At 46.2% G+C, this 14,516-nt stretch overlaps 1 protein-coding gene across 8 annotated transcripts in view; it reads right to left on the bottom strand.

The window, feature by feature from the left end:
• Nucleotides 1-14,516, bottom strand: part of AUTS2 (activator of transcription and developmental regulator AUTS2) — a 763,900-nt gene that overhangs the window by 515,484 nt on the left and 233,900 nt on the right. Inside the window, exon 1 of one of the 8 annotated variants that reach the window (XM_084493464.1) lies at nt 7,155-7,409. The exons of the other annotated variants lie outside the window; for them this stretch is intronic. Within the exon in view, the coding sequence (XP_084349590.1) occupies nt 7,155-7,202 (48 nt within the window). The 5' untranslated portion in view covers nt 7,203-7,409. Of the gene's footprint in view, nt 1-7,154; nt 7,410-14,516 lie in introns of those variants that run through there. 8 annotated transcript variants of the gene reach the window in all.

Here is a 14,516-nt window from a genome sequence, read left to right on the forward strand (position 1 = left end):
TTTTTTTCCTTGCTATTTTACCTGTCACTGACTATTCCCATCAGTGTGTGCAACTCTTGGTCTCACAAACATATAAATAGGACTGGAGATGAAATAGTTTGAGACCTAGATCCCAGCCCATATCAAAGACAAAGCTGTCCAGAAGCTGGCTCCAGCTGGAAGAAAACCCACCATGTTTCCACTTATAGGTGGGAGGATCCTAACGTGACACCAAGATGCTTGAACAGCTTCTGCTCCAGTGCCTCCCTTTGTGAGAAATATCAAGGGGAAAACTGGTGGCACTCGGACTTCCTAATGACTCCGCCACGCCTGGCTGCTGCAAGTCCTGTGGGGCTCCTGGCATCTGCCCAGGCAGAGCAGCCCTGGAGTTGTTCTGATACGCAGGATGCAACAACTGCCCTGGATACAAGGGGGGAAAAAAAGTCCTTTAAATGTCTACCATACTGCTGTCAGAGGCAAATGAACCTACAGCTACACCCGTGCCTCCGAGCCTTCACTTCAAAATGCTCTGGGTTAGTGAGAAGCACTTAGAGCAAAGAGCGAATTGCAACTGCTCAGAAGGGTTTACCACCCTACTTAAAATGCCTCTATCTAAAACCAAACAAAAGCTCTCTCAAGAACTGTCCAACTACCAAGCAATGGCAGAACCGGAGAACTGTCCACTTAAAATAAATAAGTAAACAACACTCAGCCCAGCAATACTCAGCACTGCTCTCCAAATGCTTAGAAATGTGAGATAACTTTATGACAGTGAGGACCAGGTGGAGAATATAACATATGCAGAGATTAAGCGGCTTGCAGCCTGCACCGGCTTGCCAATTCTGTGACCCATTGCCACTTTTAATATAGAAATGTGGAGCAGAAATAAGGAGAGGGAGCCAGGGCGACCTGCACAGCACACAGCAGATGCTGTGGGAGGCTGCTCCATGCAGGACACTGGGCTGAGCTCCTCCAGCTCTGCAGCCCCAGCAGCAGGAGAAAACCAAGGGGCAGCTTCTGGCACGAGCACACGCAGGCTGAGCAGCGTGGGGCTGGCATTTCTTGCACCAGCTCTCGGCCCTGCCTCTTTGTCACTGCACTCACAAAGCCACCAAGACACAAGCCTGTGTTTTCTGCTGGCATGCCTGCCAAACCCAGCCTTTGCAGCCAAAGTATCTGGAAAGAAAATAAAAACCAGGTGAAGGGAAAAATGCTGCTCGTGTTTCCTTGCCAGTCTCAAGCAAAGCGCAGCAGCTGTGCAGGCTGCAGCCACTGTCAGCCAACACGTGTCGTCCTTTGACACCTCCGTGCTCACCGAAATGCCAGATAAAATCATAATGTGATAAGCAAAAGCCAAAACACGAAGCAAGTCAATTCTCTGAGATAGTGCCACAACAGCAAACACGGGGTCACCCAGCAAACCAGGCAGGTGTAAGCAGCCGAGTCAAAGGAAGCACAGGCTACAGAAGTACAAAGGCATATCTGTCACAATCCATATTACATGTAAATCAGTGCTTCTATCTTCTCAAGTTTTTTTGAATAGGTCCAGTATCTGTATGCAAGCACAGAAGACAAATCTCACTGTTTTCCCTAAAACACCGGTAGTCAGTTGCGAAATGACTTTGTTCAGTCTTTTTATCCATTTTAACTGCTGTTTTTTTTCCCTGTCCCGCTGATGAATATTATCTTCTTTTTTTTTTTTTTATTCTTTCCCTTCTAAGTTTCACATGCAGAGCAATTTGGAAAGACAACCCTTTTGCTGATCACCTCCATCAGTTTAAGGAGTCACTCCTGATTTCATACCTGCAGAAATACACCTACAAAGCAGTGAGAAAAAGCAGTATTGATAAACAAATAAATAGTAGCACAATTAGCTCCAGCAATCATTTCTGGAGAAAAAGCAGGTGGGTTCCCACCTCCCAGACACTAGCTAAGATAGTTTGAAAGCTGAGAGGACCAGCTTCCCTAGAAAATGGAGTTGCTCCAGGAGCAGGGAGGATGCTGGCTTGCTCCCTGCCCTTCCTCTGGTCCGATCCCAAAGTCCCCAACCAAAGCAGCTATCTTCAACTTTTGTTCAAGCCCTGGGTACAGACATCTGGGAGAGTTCATCATTCCAGTGAAAGCACGTTTCCCTGAGCTCAGGTAACCAGAATGATTTAGCATCCTGCATTTTAAGCACTACGTTAGACAAACATTTTATATGTTTCAGAAGTGGGAGTAAAAAAAAACAAACACATGGACTTCTGAAAATTTGTTCCCCACAACAGCAAAGGGACAAAATGGTCCCGAGATGAAACACACTGCAGGGGAGAGGTTGTGCCACACAGGAGGTAAACAACCAGATCTTTGTCAAACTGCTCTCATAAAAGACAAGACAAGTACCAGAGCAAAGTCAGAAAAGAAAATAAAAACTAAATTCTCTAAAAATACAGCCACCACATGCATCTACAGCTGCACAGCAGCCCTTTCAAGATGCAACTCTTAGCGCTTGTTGAGAAAGATGCTTCCTGCCTCGATCCCCCCGGAAGAGCCACACAATCTAATGAAAGTCACATTTGCTGTGCTACGTACTGCTCAATAGCAAGCTGCTGAATTACTGGGTGCAGACCTCATCATACTCTTAAAAAGTAATTTGGAATCAGGGCTTTGATTTAGACTGGCTTCATCCTTTACTTTCCAAGTATAACTGGTAATAATGTCGTCTGTGAGTTTAACATTTGAAACAGGGGTTCCATTTACCTCTTTGTACTTACTCGAGGAAAATGACTGTAATTGAAATCTTTCTGCTGGAAATGAAGCCCTTCGAACATTCAAAGTGGTTGCTGGTCCGTAAGGCTTTTTATTTTAGCTGTCAAAACTGTAAACTGCCTTTCACAGTAGTGTGAGTCTCATGTTAGAGGAAGGAAGAAATGGAACCTGTATCTAGATACAGGGTGTTTTAATCTCATTTTCCAGCCAGGAATATAGCACTTCTCTCCCCTGGGCACTGCTGGGAACAGGAAAATTAAGCTTCAGTTCAGCAGTATCTATCAAATGAAGCCCAAATGGGGGAATGGGCTTTTCAAGGACAAAGCAAAACCTTTCAAGTTCCCTATAAGCTCCTTCAGATGCAAGCACACGGAATCAGACTGCCCACTCGCGCTGCCTCTTTACACTTCTCCCACACTTTCTAGAATTTCATGCATTTCCAAGAGCTTGCCTTTTTTTTTTTTTTTCCTCAGATCAAACTGATTTCCTAGTGTCAGCATTATTATTCATATGAAGCTGTCGAATTTAATTACAGTGTAAATGCACACAGACTGAATATGGGTATTATGTAAAAATGGCTTGCGTTCAAATGACCTTTTATTAATTCTTTGATAGAGTAAACAAAAACTTTGTATTTTTTCAGGAGGCTCCCTCAAAGTTTATGAAATACAATGTTTGCAATTAACTTGATCATAGACTCACGATGAAGTTGTGTGCTTCTTCTTTAGTTTTAATATCTGATTATTTTAACCACAATAAAAAATACACTGCTGTGCAATGGTTTTATAGTGCTTGTCTACCACAACATAGAATAACTGCTTGGATGACTTAAGCAAAATAACATGCCCAAGTACATCAGTTTATCCAACATTTATCTGTTCTGTTTCCAGGTCCAACATGTCTGTAGGACAGGAGGCAACTGTACAAACACAGGCTAAGACGTCCTGTTGCAGCAGCAGTTGCAGGGCCACTGATCTTTTTGTCCTGTATCAGAAGGTATCGTACAACTGTATGTCCTCAGGTTTCTGTTTATTTGGGGCATCACCAGCAAGGCACAGCCACGGGCACTCATTCCTTCCAGGTACAGGAACCCACAGCCTACGGAAGGACAGCTTTGGAGGAACACAATGGGAAACAGAGGAGAAGAATTTCCTGCCAACATAAAACAGCCACTGTACAAGCAGATAGGCAACAAGAGTTGACACCTACCCAGTACCTTGAAATACCTTAGCCAGTCATGAGTTTGGAAGCTGCCAGAAGACCCACGAGGTCTGGATCTACTTGAAGCTCAGGGGAGCTACGCCACCAAGCTTTGGTTCAGGTCCATGCGTCTGCAGAGGCTGCAGATAACCCAGGTGGGATGAGCAGCTCTCGCACACACCAGAACAGTTCACAGCAGCAAAGTGTAGCTATGCCAAGAGAGTGAAACGGGCTGACAATCTATATGTGAAGGAATATTTTACAATGTATAAGCTGCCTGCAAAGTTAGTTCTGTCACGTATCTAAATATATATGCTTTATCACAGAGGGATTTTTAGACAGTAAGATCTTCCAAAGGAAATCAAAGGCAAAAAAAATTAAAATTATCTGAAATGGCTAGAGGCAAGGATGTCAACTTCAGCTCAGCCAGACAGCTAACAAAAATGTCAATGAACTTATTTACGGGAGAATTAAGAAGGAGTGCTGTAATGTCACTATAGTGGCACACGTAGGAGAAGCAGTTCTAGGTCTGATTTAACTGAGATATTGCACTGCGGTGAGGCCAGACCTCACCCTTCCATGACCTAAAATGACCTACCTTGAACAGCCCAGTGAGCAAACAAATTAAATTAATTTCTGCAGGCTGCTGCCAGAAGAGACATCACGTTTTTCCTACCTACTCTCAACTGTGCATTTCCAGGTACATCATGCCGATCTGACTGGGAACAAAACCAGCCCCCACAAGGAATAAAACCCATTCACTCAGTTGGATCAGTTCCTGGATACACAGCACCACGTGGCTGCACAACCACTAACGCTGACAACACGTAGCTGGGAGTGGGAGCACTCATTTCAGCAGCAGCCCACACGTATGTCAACTTAAAATGAGAAACTGAATTCTCTCTCTTCCAGTGAGACTTTATATCGCATTCAGTCAAGCTGCTGAAAGAGCTGGTGTGATACTTAATTTCTAAGGTACTTCATTTCAGTTTACATAAAACCAATTTCTAAAATGTTGACAACACAGAAGAGTTGCAAAAAGATTTGACCTGATTTTTTTATTTATTTGTGGTTACGCTGACTGAGGCACTTGGTTCATGAAACGTGTGCCCACGGTTGTCCGGCCAGAGAACTGCACTGGTTTAGTAGAGGTGGCAGCAGTTCCCACCTATGTCACACCAGGGTGACTTTACACATAAGACAAGACTTGAAGCTAATGTAGAATAAGCCAAGCATAAACCGTAACAAGAACGTGTTCACAACACCCCGTGTTTAGCAAGGGATACATCTTTGCCTCACAGCTAAGACAAATTCCTTGAGTCCTTCCATTAGCAAACCCTTGTGTACACACAAAAGACTCTTGGTCTCTTACCACATATGAAATTCAATAAAAGGACAGCTATGCACTTCAGTTTTTGTCTTCCTGTGTATGTGCATTACATTTTTGGTTTGTATTTTTTTTCCCCTCCCCAAACAGATGAGCAGACTTGGCAACTCCCCTGGTGAATCAGAAGGAAGCCCTGCCAGGCACAGGTAGCACGAAGAATACAGATCAAATGGGTTTCCTGGATGCCATCCATGTTCAAATCTCCCAGGTTGTAGATCTCAAATTATCGGTCTCTGACAAAACGGGTATGACAGGTTATGTAACACACACAAAATTACCCGGTGACAGAAAAGCAGCAGCGTTATATGCTCGGTTCAGTGACTCCAAGGCTTTCTGGTTGAACTGCGTGCGGTAGTGAAAGCAAAACAAAAAAAGAAAAAAAAATCAAATAACAAAATGCAAAGCTAAAAAATAAAAAATAAAAAAAGTCCTCTAACATTCTAAGTAACCAACCTCACCCACTGGCAGGTAACTACTGACTTCATTGGGTTTCTATTTCCAGGAAGAGTTTCATAAACTAGACACAGAGATTCAACCTGTTTTGATATAGGTGTTTATAGGTATGACACGACTTTAAATAATGTAGAATTATTGCAGAGAAACATGAAGGAGATAAAATATAACTGCCTAATAAAGCAGATTTGGCAGTCAAAATTGCCTTTGTAAGACTACTCAAAGCAAATGAAAACAAAACAGTTAAATCTGTGACTTTGCTAAGTGCGCTATTTGCAGCCTGGGATAAATGATGGGACAATCTCGTTAAATGAAATATATATGCTTCTTGTTAAAGGGAATATATATGCATCCACTGTATGCAGTATAACTTGAGGCACAAACACAGGAGATAAATCAATGTGGGACTATTTTCCAGAATAAAAAAAATCAGGCTAATAGCACATACGTGTTTTTTTTCCCCATTTTAAGAAAGCAAGTTGCTGCCTGCTTGAGGATGGCTGGCAAACAGACAGTGAGGCTTCCTAGTATTTTCCCCCCAAATTTGTCTTGTTCTCTTCCCCATTTCACTGGAGTAAAGAGCACAGCAAAGCTACCTCCAAATATTCTGCCTGGCTCCCACTGGCAATAAGATCAGTCTTTAACCTGGGGCAGGAAACCCTCCAGGGAAAGGCATCTCTGTCAAGCAGGTCCCCAGGGATCCTCTCCCCTTGCCCTCCCTCGCTTCCCCCAGGCACCTGGGTGCCCAGGGACAGGCAGGAGGAAGCAGAGGCTGAGTGTGAAGGGGAACACCCAACAGAGAGCACCCTGCTCTGTCTGTGCAATAGGAAATGCAGCAAGTTCCACAGCAAAACATGCAGCAAACAGTCTTAAAATACATTTCGTTACTTTTTTGATCAATAAAACTTTCATTTTTTTCTCCCAGTAATATCATGGACAATTAAATATTTACTTTGTTACCGAAAGAGAATAAAAGAAAAAAACTGACTTCCCTGCAGAAGCAGGTCACATCTCACAACCAGCTCTAGAGAACAAGAAATATTTCTCCCTTTCAAGCTCCACACACGAGAAAAGCAAACACATCTCCACAGCTGCCTTTTTATTTTTATTATTTTTTTTTTTAAATACTGACACAGTGCCACAGGAATTAGATGCAAGTTTTTCTTCTCTCCCCACTCGTACCACACTGAAGCAGTGGCTGTCACATCTCGAGCCGTACCCTGCGCTGCCTTTCAGCACGGCGTTATCCTTCGAGCCCCCGGAAAACAAATTCACCGGTGAAACTTCTCAGCAGCTCTCTCCGTGCCGGGGCTGGAGCTGCCTGTCAAGGGAAGGGGGCTGAGGGCAGCCCCTCGGGGAGGCTGCAGGAGGAAACGTGCCCACTTACCTTCTCCGCATACTTGAACTTGACATAGAACCAACTGGACTTGATCATCGTCTCACCTCCTGCCCTCGTTTATAAAAAAGCAAACAAAAAAAGAAAAAGTAACCCAAGCCTATCCTGCTGCTGGAAAAGCAACTCGCCGGCACCACTTCCAATTCTCCAAGGGGCGGACGGTGTTTCAGGGGAGCGCAGGGTGGGAGGAAGAGGAGAAGAGCAGGGAGGAAGGCGACGCTCCCCTCGCGCGCTGCCGCCTGTCCCCCTCTGCCCTGGGCGCTGCGCTCTCGCTCGCTGCACCAGCGCTCGCCCAACGCCTGCGCTGCGCTCGCCGCCGGCTTGGCTGCCTGACAGCAGGATTCCTCAAATGGACTTCAGCTGCCTTCATCACAAATGGCACATGTCAGTAAAGCCAGGAGGCTGGCTCTGGCGCTGGCAGCCTCCCAGGACCGTGACCTCCCCCAGTGGGATGAATAATGAATTCCAGCACTTCCCTCCAGACACGGATTAACACCTGGCTAAACATTATTCTGACAACGAGCCTGCCCCATCGGAAAGCCCTGCGCCGCCGCCTTAACCCCTCGCTTTCCCACCGAGCGGGGTGGCGATGCTCCGGAGGCTGTCCCACGCCGCCCTCCCCCACCTCGGGCAAGATTACAGAACTAAATATAGTTTAGAAACAATAAAGCCTCTTAAGCATAAAGCAAACATCTCCTTCCCGATTCCGCAGCCGCGGTAATGCCGCCGTGTAACCAGAGCAGGGAATCAGAGGCGGATTCCTTGGCTCCCCCCTTTCTCAGCCCCCCTCCACATGCCCACACTTGCTTAGCCTTGATGCTGTCAGGTTCCTGTTTTAAAACAATACCTGTAAAGACTCTTTTCTTAAAAAAAAGAGATACCAACGTGAAATTAATGCATAAAAAATGCTGGGAAGGCCCCTATCAGATTTTTTTTTTTTTCCTGATCAGAAACATGCTGCCTGATTCCCTGTCTCCAGTGTAACGAGACACATCGATTTGGTTGCAGCTCGCTGCAAATCTCCCCGCTCCAAGCATGCCACAGAGCAGTGAATATCAAGTTGCAAAGTACAGGACAAATATAATCAGTCTGCTGTACTTCTGCTGTATACAGAAAGCGCTGTGCTGCAGCACAGCTATCTGGCCCAGCATCTTACGTCCAAATACTCTGAGGTTCATAAGCAAACAACGTTAAGAAATCACAAGTCCAAAGACGTGCCCACAGCATCTCATCTAACAACAGACGGATCTGAATTTGTCACACACACAGCTGAACCTCTTTATGTTTCCAAAAGATGCTGCAGAGGGTGGAAACAAGGTTCAGAATTTCACAACAGGCAGTAGCAGAAAGTTGCCTCATTCTGTTTCTAACCAGCTGTCTGGTTATTAAGTGGGAGCCTTGCAGCACTCACTCTTACAAATAAGTGAATCGTTCACTCTTCGTCTTCAGATTGGTTCTGATCTTGCATGTTTTTCTTGCCTTCCTTACATCACCCCTTTCTGGGATCAGACCCCCCCACACACACTATTACATTTCTCCTTGCAGGGAAGCTGTGCCTGTCTCCACAGATCCTTTTCATCACTCCCTGTACCTTTTCCAGGTCTATGGTATCTTGCCATCGACTGGGATGGAGTAAGTACTCGTACCACTGACTTACCGCCTCCCGCTATCTGCACACGGGGATATGAACGAGACAGACCCTGAAACCTACTGTATCTACCCACCTAAAAGTGTTACCAGTACTGACAGTGCTCCACACGGAAGCTGTACGTGAGGGGCTGGCTGCTAATTCACTTGCCACCAGAGGGTTTGGGAGCTTTTCTCACACCTTACACAGACAGATCCCTGCCCAGCCAGGCAGCGGGGAGAGCAGGTCCCCCCCCAGCCCACCTCAGCCAAGCAAACCCCTGCCACCCACAGCCACGGCTGCCAAGGGAAGTATTCGCAGTGTCCCTTTAATTCTGTGGAAGCAGCAAGCTATAGAAAAAGGGTGGTAAAAATGGCCTTGTTTAGGTCTCTGGAAACACCAGAAATCACCTCTTGCAAGCCAGTGGCTGGGCAGGCTCCTGCAGGGAACACAAGTCAAAAGCAAACCACAACACTGATTTTCATTGGTACCTCGCATTTCTGCACCTAGAAAGCCTTTTTTTTTTTGAAGCAGCAAATGAACACCCAGATTCAGGGCCCACAGATCAGACAGGACAGATCCAGCTGTCTGTCTGGATGAGGCCAGGCCAGTGCACGAGGCTCCATTTCATCCCAGCTGTGGCTCTGCAAGGGGCTCTGCTGCCTCTCCAGCCCTTACAGCAGGCCGGGCTGCCCGCTGCCTCTGCGGTGCCCAACGGAAGCACAGGGGTGCTGTCGGAAGAGCAGGGCTCATCCTCAAACTGCCCGTGTCCACGCAGCCCTCTGCACTCTCTTGTACCCAATTATGGGGAGTTTGCTTGCTGCGCTGACCCGCGAGGCCCCAAGGGGAGCTTGGGGCAACATCACAGGGCACAGCCGGCAGAGCAGCGAGCTCTGACACGGCGTACCAAGCACAAACAGCTGGGGCTCAAAGCAATTACCGGGCCCTGGATGTTTTCCACTGGTTCATTAGCATCTGGCAGGACCTAAAGTTCCAGGGTCACAAAACACAGAGCTATTATTTTATCTCAGGAAAATGCACAATGACATCCCTCGAGAGCAGTCCTTTTGTAATCAAAGGACAAGTGCAGCGCGGGGAGCGGAGACGCGGGATTGCCAAGCGCCACGGCCCCCAGCTGGGCAGGTCAGGGCACAGGCCCGCTCCTTTTTGTCTCCTTGTTGAATCAGCCAGCACGAGCAGCCACAAACAGCACCGGCAGGACCTGGCTGTTTCTTCTAACACCCAACAGCCATTGAGGTTTGCATGTGTGCACAAAGTACGCGACAGCACGGTTTTCAAGAGAGCATTTGACTTTGCAGATGGGCAAAACACAGCCCCGTTTATTTCAAAACCCAGTGTCAGCATTTTGTCTGAAATGTATTTGAATTTCATATTTTATAGAGTTATTGTCTATACGGTGCGTCGCACGACAGCTTCGCTTCTGTTTGGCAATTCATCTTCCCTTGTTTGGGAACTGTTGCCAGATAAACAATACCTTGGTTAGGAATTCATCTCCAAACACGCTGCAGTGTTAACCTCCAAATCGCTGTTTTCCCTTTCAAACAGCCATCAATAACATGAAATTATTTACTATTCAGACTCTAAGTGTGTACAGCCAAAATCTCGACTTCATTTGCTATTCCTCCCCCAAAAGGAGCCATATTTTGAAAGAATATTCACACTTGTCCCAAAATAAACATCTTTTGATCTATTGAGCAGGTTTTGTCACACTCTAACGTAGCATTTCAAATGTGAGCCAGCGTATAAAGGAACTGCAATAACCTCCTTTTTAACGGACCATTGCTTCTAAGCCTTTTAATACATCCTAATGTATAATGTAGGTATCGATCCCTGTTCATTTCAGTTATCCCCGTGACAAAGCTCATCACAGGCGAACACAGGCACAAACCAGACCGTGAGCAGCGCAGATTTGATTTTTAAGCCACCCCAAAGCACGCTGCACTCCTCAAGTCAGGCTGACGTGAGTGGTGCTAAGTGGGAGGGAGGCAAGGAGCAAAGCAGGCACCATTTCACCTCCTATGTGCCACAAAACAACCCCCCAGATCCACCCTCTTGCAAGGGCACTCTGCAGAGCCGAGCTGCGCTGATCTGACAGCAAGCTGAGGAGCACCAACCCTCGTCCCAGGGAAAATGAACCTCGGTGTGCACACAGACGTGTGCTGGGAGGCTGAAGGGAGAGGAGGCAGTTGCAGCAGGGACTACATCCAAGATGAATTACATCCATTCCTATCTCCTTGGCACTATGAGAGCAGAAAATCATCTCGCTGCTTATTACCATAACAGCTTTCACACCTCCCAACCAGAGTGAAGTGTGGGATATCGGGGGGGAAGGACAAACAACAGGCACAACGTTCAGATAAATAGGAAGATCCCATCTCCAGAAAATGTTTACAGCAATTTTTATAATCAGCCTGTGAAAAGAAAAAGACAGTGTGTAACAATTTTCTGGATTCTGAGATGTTTTTCACAGTTCACAATGGCTCCTAACGTACCAGCCAAAGCAGTGATCCCTGGAAGATTATCTGAAGCCGAGAGCAAAGCCTGTGGGATCTGCAGTCTGACAGGGAGAGAAAGTTTTACCCAAGTTCAGAGAACTGCAGAGTAACACGGATTACTTTATGCAGAGTAATATGGATTACTTTAAATGAAGCACAAGTGCTGGAGCTTTGCTTGCCTGCCTTCCAGCATGCCCTGCACTTCCCCTGCTTCGACCTTGCAAATAACAGTTTCATGCAAACTTCCCGTGCTCCATCCCACTGCTTCTGTGCTAGAAGTAACCCAGAATTACTCCAGCTTCGTCTCAAAAGTCCTTTATGCACCTTGGAGGCTGCCCAGGGCACAGGAAGCATGGAAAACACCCCCAGAGGCCAGACCCTAAGTCCGGGGATGCACTGCAGAACCAACACGTGGAACTAACGAGGCGTCCACAGCCCCTTGGGGCCCCTGTTATCAGACATTTCTGATTCATGTGAAGGCCAACAGGGAACTATCATCTTTCAGGCTAATAGAGAGCACTGTGGGATTTGCTGTCTTGTTATTAACATAGTCACAATCCCGTCTTGTACCTTATGACCCTGGCTCTCCCTTCAACACCATCTGCTCTTTCATCTGGAGTGCTGCCCAACACCTCATCACAAACACGCGGCTGGCAATTCGTCCTTCTGTACAGGTTTTAAGAAGCTCTCCGGGACACTGGTTCGAACCTGGTGCAGGCTGGCAGTGTCAGCGAGCTGTATCCAGTATCCACTTGGAGCAGGCACAGGACAAGCAGCACCCCAGGCTCGCTGTACACAAATTCCCGGTGCTGTTTCAGACAGACGTGGGACTCCAGGAGACCAAGGCCACCCCTGTGGTCCTCCAGGCAGAGCCCTGCTGCACAGGAACATTCATTGCTACGGCCAGAAGGTGTAAGTAACGCTTTCTCTGTCTGCTGCAAGAGCTACAGCATGAGAAGAGCTGCTTTTCCCTGGGACTAGGATTAAGCCTAATAACTAAGGCTGCCTGATTCCAAGAGAAATTAGGGTAACGTGAGAAAAGCAGTTTGAACTACTACAGCTTCTCCAGTGAAATGCCAATTTGTAACAAGTTATAGGGAGTGATAACCTTGCTTGGGATCAGCTCTATAGGTGAAATTAGGGCTAGGAGGCACAGCCACATAAGCCTGAAAGGCTCAAAGACAGCTCGGAAAAGTCCACAGGCAAGGAACAGACATATGTGAGAGGTTTACAATATGCAGGAGACAGACTGAGACAGAGGAAGGACAGCCCATAAGCCTGGTGCACAAGAGCTGGGCTCGTGATGGCTCACAATATGTTGCTTCTGCCACGCTGAGTTCTATCAAGTTACAATAAGGAAAGCCACTGACGTTATACGATATATATGTTCCTGTGCCAGGAAGTCACGTGTGAGCATCCTCAGCAAAGGGAGGCAAAGGTTGCATAAAATGTCTTTTTAATCCCTCGGAAAAAGGAGGCACAGTGCTATAATCTGCAATTTAAAAAATAACTGTAATTGGCATCTAGAACAAAACAGCTTAGGAAATTAACAGATCAAATGATGCTTTTGTAATCCTACACAATGCCTTTGCATTCTGTTCCCTGGCTTTCTGATTTCTGGAGCTACAGCTGTATTTGACCAGGTTTTTATTACCTGGAGAAAAGTCTGTTCTGAGTACACACCAAAGCTCGGAAGAGTGTTAGAAATGACACAGCTCTCAAGCACACAAAGCGGTGCTTTTCGTGATGCTCTACTATTTCATCCAACTGGAACACACCTCCACAACGCCGTATCTCCAGCTGTCTGTGTGTCGCTGCCTTTACACGTGGAACAGAACCGAAGGAGCAATGTATTTGGGGGCAGCAAGGCCTGGAAAAGCAGCACCTGTCCATGCAATGGCAATCACCCTGCAGATACGCATTTCTCAGACTGCCAGCAGATCTGGTCTGCTCACAGTGCCCCTCTCTGGGCAGCTCCCCGGGCAGCAGACATTACCTGCAGGTCCCCAGGCCCCACGCTGCTTCAACAGGCTCTGTGGATGCTCTGTGCTCGCCGAGCAGAAAGCACCCAGCTGAGCCGGGCTGCGCTCTGCAGCCCCTACATACGCGTGTGTGTGCATGTAGGCACGGCTTAAAAACCGACCAGTCGATTTGAACTTGCATTCCCCTTTGATTTTCAAAGTAATTCTAATTCTTGTGAAGTTTCCCTTAAAAAATGAGATTTTGTTCCTTAATATTCATCGACTTCTAGCTTGCTTCCCACACACAACACATTATTTACTCTACAGTGGCTCGGTGCATCAATTATGGTAATAGTTTGTGAATAACATTTGCATTATGGGAAAATGAGCCTGGTTATTTAGCACTAGCCAAACCATCCCTCTGGAAAATTGTCACAAACATACGTATCATATGCCTCTACTTAAACAGATCTGCAATTACACTAGTTTATTAAAAAGAGCCAGCTTTTTTTTTTTTTTTTTTATCATCTTCCCGAGAGCAGGCTAACATCTATATAACCCTCTCCCTTACTCAGATAGTGAAAGGTAAAGGCTAATGACTACGGTTATCACATTCTCAAGGCAGGGCTTACTTTATACTGAGATGTTAGGTGTGCGATGCATCTTCTTCATTAGTTTATTTTAATGCAGGAAGTGTGGCTCAGTAATTGTGGCATTTGATTAACGCTCCATTTCAGTCCCTTTGGCTAAATTCCAAGCTCAGTTCAACTACTGTAAATTCTGATTAACATCTGTATTGCATCAGCAGCCAGAGTTTATGTTCAGTTTACGTTCAGAGCAGCGCTGGGCACTGTACATGGAGAGCAGAGCAGTCCTTGCCTTATGCAGAGTCACTGCAAAGTTGCTAAAATCACTCTGGATCTCAGCGAGTTTAAAGTAACAAATACAGCGTTACGCTTTCTCAGTGTTTATGAATACCTCCCTAAAAGCTTCTTACTTTTTTTTTAAACAATTGAGATGAGCTAAGAAATATGACAATGGGGGTGTTCAAAACACAAATAACTTTGTGCATTAAGAAGCTGCAGCACCAGTGCCTCTGGGAGAGGCTTGTGGATTTCTTACACTCACACTGGGCAATTATTATGAATAAGCAGCTACATCAGTGCATGGCAGTGGGCAGATTGCTTTTACAGCATCCACTGTAAGTTCCGGTATATTTGCAGAAGTTAACGCCTAACTCTTTCTTAGA

Source organism: Aythya ferina, assembly GCF_964211825.1.
Source record: "Aythya ferina genome assembly, chromosome: 19".
Taxonomy (NCBI): domain Eukaryota; kingdom Metazoa; phylum Chordata; class Aves; order Anseriformes; family Anatidae; genus Aythya; species Aythya ferina.